At 36.0% G+C, this 7,784-nt stretch overlaps 1 protein-coding gene across 2 annotated transcripts; it reads left to right on the forward strand.

Moving 5' to 3' along the window:
- The first annotated feature begins 2,888 nt into the window (after nt 1-2,888).
- LOC127138757 (chromatin structure-remodeling complex protein BSH) lies at nt 2,889-7,088 on the forward strand. 2 transcript variants are annotated; one of them, XM_051065266.1, is made up of 10 exons: nt 2,891-3,096; nt 3,176-3,264; nt 3,338-3,432; nt 3,525-3,596; nt 5,891-5,938; nt 6,049-6,132; nt 6,246-6,284; nt 6,382-6,464; nt 6,591-6,653; nt 6,849-7,088. In XM_051065266.1, the coding sequence occupies exons 1-10, from the start codon at nt 3,047-3,049 to the stop codon at nt 6,946-6,948; spliced, it is 723 nt and encodes a 240-aa protein (XP_050921223.1). In that variant the 5' UTR covers nt 2,891-3,046; the 3' UTR covers nt 6,949-7,088. The 2 variants fall into 2 exon arrangements, with proteins under 2 accessions (XP_050921224.1, XP_050921223.1); XM_051065267.1 differs by lacking the exon at nt 5,891-5,938 and having other exon boundaries at nt 2,889-3,096.
- The last annotated feature ends 696 nt before the right edge of the window (nt 7,089-7,784 follow it).

Consider the following 7,784-nt stretch of genomic DNA (forward strand, 5'->3'; position numbering starts at 1 on the left):
AACTGATGGAGGAGATGGAAATGAAATGGACATGGAAGATGCTTTTCAAGGGGAAACTTATGAGTAAAAAGAGCCAAGAAACATCCCTCCTTCAAACAACCCTAATACAACCCAGGAAACCCATAAAAAACCAGACATCATTTTTTCTTTGATCAATATTGAACACCCAACTGCAGAAAACATATCAAATGTCGAAAAAGATCTTTCAAAAATCTCGACGACTAAACCTACTCATTCAACCAATAACAATCTATCTCAAGAGGAAATGGCATAACTAAAGAGGTCAAACCCCCGTGCCTATGTAAATATGATGACGAGCAACAAAGGCAACTCGATGGATAATTCCTCAAGTTCTTCCACTATCTCTGGAAGAAATAACACACTTGAAACTATTGATGGGGTTCTTCAGCAATTAAAGACCAAACTTGGAGAAGTTGACCTGTTTGAAGCACTTGAAAAATAATTCATTCATGGATATGGTATTAAAGAACTGTTGAAGAAGCTTAACATTCCTTATGCCCACAACGAGGTTGTTAATTTTGTGGTAGCTTTTGGACCCCATTTCGACCAAATCTTTGCTGATATTGAAAGGAAAAAGGATGCTCAAACAAAAATGGCACCTAAGGAAGATGCTAGGTCAAAATCATGGAACTTAGAAAATGATTCTGATAATCATGTTAAAAACTGGAGGAATCACTTCTCTAGAAAGATGGAGTTGTTGCTTCTTTGGATGCCAAAATCCTCAAGGTGCAAGAAGCTGCAAGTGAAAAGAAGGCACTTCGGAAGGTCAATCAGCAACAAATAGATGAATAATCTTATGTTGGAATACAACGCTTAGAGACTATCACTACCCTGGATGTTGAGATTGAAGGTCTCACCTCGAATATCTCACAAGTTGATCATCGATTATCTGCAATGAGGGTCCAATATGACAGGATGAAAGACTCGTTTCCTCTCTAGGACTTGCCCTTTTATCATTACTTTGTTAAAATTTTAATGTCATTTGATATAACATTTTCGATTTCTGTAACTGTTAACTATGTGCTCCGTGGCATCTCGACATTTAAGGCCAATATTGTAATCTCTTGGATCACCTACGATCAACAGATGTATTGTCATTAACCTAATTAATTCGTAATAATTTATTTATAATATCACTCATTTTATAATTTAATATATTTTCACATTTCAGTTCATTTGACATCCATATCTAAACTTAGATCATGACCATGAAAACAACAAACAAGATACAGCCGTTTGGACTGCATGCACGCCGATCATAAGGTTCACCACTGTGTAGATGCACCATAGTGGCCATTTTAAATTGCAGTTCGGTATGCTTTAACACGTCCCATATCCCCCGACAAAACTCGGAGAATGGTATTTACGGAAAGTTAACAATCAATGGAACTTTAACCCTTGGCAAAGCTTCGCTAGATCTGAGTTTCGAAAATGGAAGCACCGACAAGACCATGTCTTAACTGACATTGTGATGCCAATCGAAGAAAAACCAACTTGTAATTATATGGCTTGATATAGATCGATTGGATTCGAGTTCCTCGCCGAGGATATGTACCTATACGACCCACGCCAGGTAACTTACACACAAGAAGGTTCAACATCTAACCCCCCACAACATTGCCAGACCGGTTACTCACAACCCTTACCCTTCAAATTATCGATCAAAAAATAGACAAACCTACGATCTTAACATGTCAAACATCCAACCACAATACCAAGAGCATACCCCGTACCACCAACAACAAAAAGATCATCATCAAGACACCCAACATCGTTATGTACCCAACACATCACCCTACCATATCCTCCTTAGCCAAAACACTCAGCGATAATTTAACAACAACTATCCCTCCTCCTACCTACTATAGCCAAAAAGCCCAAACATCACAAAACTAAAACATGCAACAACCATATGGCTACCAAACACCACATCAACCATTTCAACCTTTCCTCGATGCATCATTCACACCAATGTTACCCTTCAATCGTCTCGGTCGTCCTCCAATAACTCAAACACAACCCAACTACTCTGGCATGGGTCACAAACTCAGCTATGTCGGTAGCGCTTTATTGTATACACAAGACTATGTGGATTTGTCTGAATATCTTAGGGAATCTCCTGCAGGTGGTGGAGATGTTCCTGAATCCTCAAATCCTCAAACACCTAAAGTGAATCATCAACGTGGGTTAGGGCCACGTATTCGGGTAGTTAGGGGATGTGGTACCAGAGGTCGGTTAGGTTATCCTGGTCAACGACATTAGTCTTTTTGATATTCGTATGTAAACACATATTAATATTAATACCAATTAGTCTGCTTTCAACTTTTATATAAAATGTACATTATTTTTCAAAATAAATTACACAACACACATAAGTGCTAGACCAATTGACGCCTCATCTTAAACCTAACACATAGACGCCAATTGGATTGGCAGCACTAGGTGCATAAGCCAATCCAATTGGCGCCACCTCTTTAACTTAGAGAGCATGTGTCAATTCATCTGACACTAGTTCTTCAAAGTGAATTATTTTGGAAGATTATCCGAAATGTGAGTTATTTTGAGAATATTTTTTAAAAATGTGGATCATCTTGATTAAAAATTCTATTTTTATTTTTCTGGATAAAATCCTTATATATTGAATTTCATTTATTTTTAGTCTCGAAAATTAAAACCTATAAGAAAATCTACGAGTTTCAAATGAATTTTCCTTTGAATATTCCTATAGATTTGAACTTTAAGAATTAAAATCAAAATGATTTTAACTTTTGAGATTATTTAAAATAAAATAAAATACATGGACAAAAATGAAAAAAAACACATCAAGATTTTTTTTTTATTTAAAAAAAAAATCAAAATATTGAATACAACCAATAGTGGGGATGTAATTGCAAAATCAGAAGTACTGTTAGCGGTACCCGCGGAGAATTGAAAATTGGAACAAGAAATTATTTGGTTTCGCCGTGTTCCATCATCATCACCATTGATTGAAGCGTAGTGGAAGCCATAAGAGTTGAGGTTGAAGATGAAAACCCCTATTTCTGGTTTCTACAGAAACCCCGTCAAGTTCAGAATGTAAGTTCTAACTATCTCCCATTCTTTCTCTCTTGTCTTTCTTCAATCACTGAATGAATGAATAATCACAAACGCACAGGCCAACTTCGGAAAATCTCGTTCCCGTTCGACTCGACATCGAAATCGACGGACATAGATACAAAGATGCCTTCACATGGAACCCTTCTGGTAACACAACACCAACAATTGTGTACTTTTTAATAATACTTATGTTCTCAATTAACCTATTGGAGCATGGTAGATCCGGATTCTGAGGTTGTGGTGTTTGCGAAAAGGACTGTGAAGGATTTGAAGCTGCCTCCACCTTTTGTTACTCAGATTGCTCAGTCTATTCAAGTACATAGTGTTTCTCTTGTTTTTACTTCTAATGAGTTTGATTTGTATTGTACTTTACTTGATGTTGGTTTGGTTGGTTTTCTCTGTATCAGTCGCAGTTAGCAGAGTTTCGATCCTATGAGGGTCAAGATATGTATGCCGGAGAGAAGATTATTCCCATTAAGGTGCTTTTTTTCGTCAACGATGTTTGTGTGCTACACATTTTTCACCAGCTTTATATTCATGTTTTTGTTATTGTCTTTGTGTTTATTATTTTTCATCATGATGAACATATCACTTTAAACCCTTACTATATCACATATGGTACAGAAGAATACTAGTAAATAAAATTCTTAAGTTTTGAAGTAAATAATGTGTTTAAGATGACGTAATACCAATGACATTGAAAATTATACACATGTTCTTGGAAGACTTGTTTGTAAACTTTGTAGTTATGAAGCACGGATACCCCGACCACGAGATCGACACTGACACAGTGACACCAATAATAATTTGAAAAAAATAAATAAATTAAATATAATCACAAGTGTCGGTGTAATGTCCGCCAAAGACACGGATACTGACACATCTTTTTTTAGAGGTGTCGGTGCTACAATGTCACTATGGTTAAAAAATTTATTTACATTGTAATGGAGAAAAGGGTAGCATATATCATCTCTCTTAGGGGATGACACTATAATTTTTAAAATTAGAGGGTAGGGTGTTAGAGTCAGACTCGTGTATACTGATAAATGAGACTGAATTTTCCTGTTTAACTATTGTACTCAATAGAATTATACAGTAGTGATGAATGGAAAGTGCAATGAGGCTTGAACTTAAATTAGTTAAGGATTGAATTCCATTACTGGAAATTTACAGAAAGTACATGATAGAATAGAATAGAATAGTAAAAGAAGGAATCCGGGTCACAATCGAGAGAGATAGTAACAATCACTAATTTCAGCTTATCCAATCACCAGTTTGTTTCCCCTTTTATATCACATTCAGTGCATTTCTTGTTATGCTTTCACTCTCTTTATTACTCCTTCTCACTTCCGGATTGTTTGGATTTCTTGCCACCTTTCACTGATCGATTGCCATCTATCTGTCCAGCTTCGTCAACCAAATTTTCTGCATTAGATTCTTTGCCTTCATATTAATATCATTCATGACAATACTCCCCCCATTGAAAACAGCCTTGAATTTGTTGAAGCAAAATGCGAATTGTAATAATAGAATGGATTTTGGAACCAGTAGTGAACTTGGCTCATTTGATAACAAAGGTAATGAATGGTACATGTGCACAGGAATGATTATCCTTGCCAGGTTTCAATTAGGAAATGTGAAAAACAGGATGTATTTTGGCCGCTGGTGGCAAGAACAACTTTTACGCAACTGGTCCAATTTTCTTAATGACTGGGAACCAACAAAAGACATAAACCAAGTTTCTGATTGTGGCTTAGTGACTTAGAATGATAACAATAAGGCTGTAATTTTACAAACATCATATCCCCAGTTTGGAACTCATAGAAATGCCATATTTGTCAGCATGCTTCTTGAGGAATTAATAAGCCTTGGACAGATTGGCTTTAAGTTGGAGCAGCATTTGATCCCTCTCAGTGTGCAATTCCTGTAAGGAAGGAGGGTCTCCCGCATGAGGCTCATGCTTGACCAATGAGGGAGGATCACCGCCTTACACAACTTTGGAAGGAGTCATTCCATTGCTTGTGTGACAAGATGTATTATACCAAAATTCTGGTCAAGCAACTACTCTTACCATGCCTTCGGTTTATCCCCAGTAAAACAATACACGTACAGTTCTAAGCGTTTATTAAAATCCTCTGATTGTCCATCAGTTTGTGGGTGATAGGATGAGCTCATAGCTAGGGAAGTTGCTTAATTTAAACTATTGTTGCCAAATTTACCAGTGAAGACTTTGTCTCTGTCAGAGACAATACTCTTGGGAGAACCATGCAACCTAACTATCAAATTCATGAAAACTTCAGCAACCTTCAAACTTGAATGATTGGATTTGAGAGGAGCAAAGTGGCAGTTCTTAGGAAGGGGATTATTTACCATCAAAATGGCTGTGCAGCTATTTGATGAATGAAGGCTCGTGATAAAATCCATTGCAACATCTTCTCAAGTCTAGGAAGGAATATGCAACAGCTGTAGTAACCCAGCCGACAGTATAGTAGAGGCATTAGCTTGTTAACATGTGATGCACTCGGAGACAAAATTGTGAATATTATGCTTTCTCTCTATTTTTCCTACCCACTTCCTGAATGTTTGGGTTTGCTTGCCACCTGTCAACCCTATAGACCAAATTTGTTCCGTCAGATTCCCAGGCTTTTGTTTTTAATACCATTCATGACAGAGGTCTGTAGTTTAAGAATCTCTTAAGGGACATGGGTGTAATATACATGTCATTGAATCGAGTATTTGTCTATTGACAAAGTTGTGTTGTTCTTTTTTACAGCTTGATCTTCGTGTAAATCATACGCTTGTAAAGGACCAATTTTTATGGGTAAGATCGCAGCACAATCATTGTATTATAGGAATGGAACTGTTATCTTCTGATTTGCTGTACTTTTTTGTTGGATCTGTGTGTATGTGTCTAAATTTGTTAAATTCCAGGACTTGAACAACTTCGATAGTGATCCTGAAGAGTTTGCAAGGACCTTCTGCAGAGACATGGGCATTGAGGATCCTGAGGTTGGAGTAAGTATATTTAATTATTGCTAGTAATGAATTAATTTGTAATACGTAAACATACAAAACCTTCTTGAGTAATTGTGAAACATACTAAACACCAAAACACTACTGTTTTGCAGCCAGCTGTCGCCTTTGCCATCAGAGAACAGCTTTACGAGGTTATTCATTCTGTTGGTCAATTAGTTTATCATTCCGTGCGTTCTTTTATATATACTTGGCTCATTTTCCATCATCTTAATACATTTTCATATTCAGATTGCAATTCAAAGCGTGGTTTCAGCAAGAGAAAGCAGACTAAGCAAGAAGGGTCGTCGAGGGGCTGATTTTACTCCAGTCAGGTTTTTCATATTCTTCTACCCTAGTTCAGTCGACGTGATAAATGCATTTTTATTATAAATTCAGAGTATATATATGTATCCCTAATCTATTATTTAGTCGCTGTCTTATCAATGATCTCTTGACAGTAAAGGAGGCGCCGTAGCAGTGGACTTGGTTAAGTTATTTGGTATTAAATCAAGTGTTGTTCGGTAAGTGTCATAAATTTATACACTCTTGTTTTCTGAAATTCAATAATTTTCTATTGAACATTTATATCATCATGCAAATAATTATGTCGACATTCAAGAACAAGGCTATTTGTATGTTTAATTCAAACTTATGTGCAATTTTTGGTTCAAAATGAGAACTTCATATGCTTTGGTTGTTTTGGTTGAATGCATCAGGAAAAGAAAGGAGTGGGACGTATATGAACCCATTGTGGATCTTCTATCCAACGAAGAAGTTGATGTCCTTGAAGCAAAGGAAGAGAGAAATTTCAGGTGAATTGGCTCTGTAGTCAGTTATGTCTTGTCTCAGATAGTTCAAAAGAGTGTATATTTTTAATGTTGTAGTTTGAAGTTATTTACATGTATACTAGATGGTTTTATAAGACCAAAAATCATTAGTTCAGCATATTGTTATCATTTGCTTTTTGCAGTGTTTCTTCTCTTACATCTTTCTGTACAAAGAAAAAACTTTAGGCATAAGATCAAGGTTTCATCAACCTGAAGGGATCTCAACTCATAAAATTCGTCTTTAACTTGGAAAAAGATTGACAAAAAATGGTTAAATATTTCTGATCAATGAAAGAATATGATATTATTGGGGATCCATATCAAATACTACTAATATTTAGTCAAACCAAGCAAAAGTTTTAATTTTGTAAAAGAATCAGCGAACATTGGTTGGGTCCAGAGGAAGAGACTAGTCTAAGTAGTAGAATGTTGAAGTAAAAATTATAGGGATTTGCTATTCCCACTAAAGTGGAGAAGAGACACTCTTAGAAAACCCAAAGATGTCTTTGAAAAAATATGGAAGTTAACTTTCGGATACCTCTAAAATACCGCAAAATATTTCGCAAATGAGCCACTCTCATTTGTCAAAAAATAATGCGAAAGTTAATTTATGTATGGATGGAAATATGAGTCCGCAGGTTAAGTTCTAAATTAATTCCTAGGCACATTTTGAATTCATTTTAGTATATTTATTTTAGAACTATTAGTGGATAATACGGAAGTTAACTTCAGAAATTATCAAGCCGGAAGATGAATATAATACCACTTTGCATCTACTTTTTATTTTATGATCATACCAGCGTGCTCCCAAAATCCTACAAAAAT

Source organism: Lathyrus oleraceus, chromosome 4 (assembly GCF_024323335.1).
Source record: "Lathyrus oleraceus cultivar Zhongwan6 chromosome 4, CAAS_Psat_ZW6_1.0, whole genome shotgun sequence".
NCBI classification, from domain to species: Eukaryota; Viridiplantae; Streptophyta; class Magnoliopsida; order Fabales; family Fabaceae; genus Lathyrus; species Lathyrus oleraceus.

Excerpts from the sequence above, each read along its gene's own strand:
- LOC127138757 (XM_051065266.1), top strand. The coding sequence starts at position 3,047 with ATGAAAACCCCTATTTCTGGTTTCTACAGAAACCCCGTCAAGTTCAGA. Across the intron at positions 3,597-5,890 it reads AGAAGATTATTCCCATTAAG|CTTGATCTTCGTGTAAATCA; the intron begins GTGCTTTTTTTC and ends TCTTTTTTACAG. Across the intron at positions 6,654-6,848 it reads ATTAAATCAAGTGTTGTTCG|GAAAAGAAAGGAGTGGGACG; the intron begins GTAAGTGTCATA and ends TGAATGCATCAG.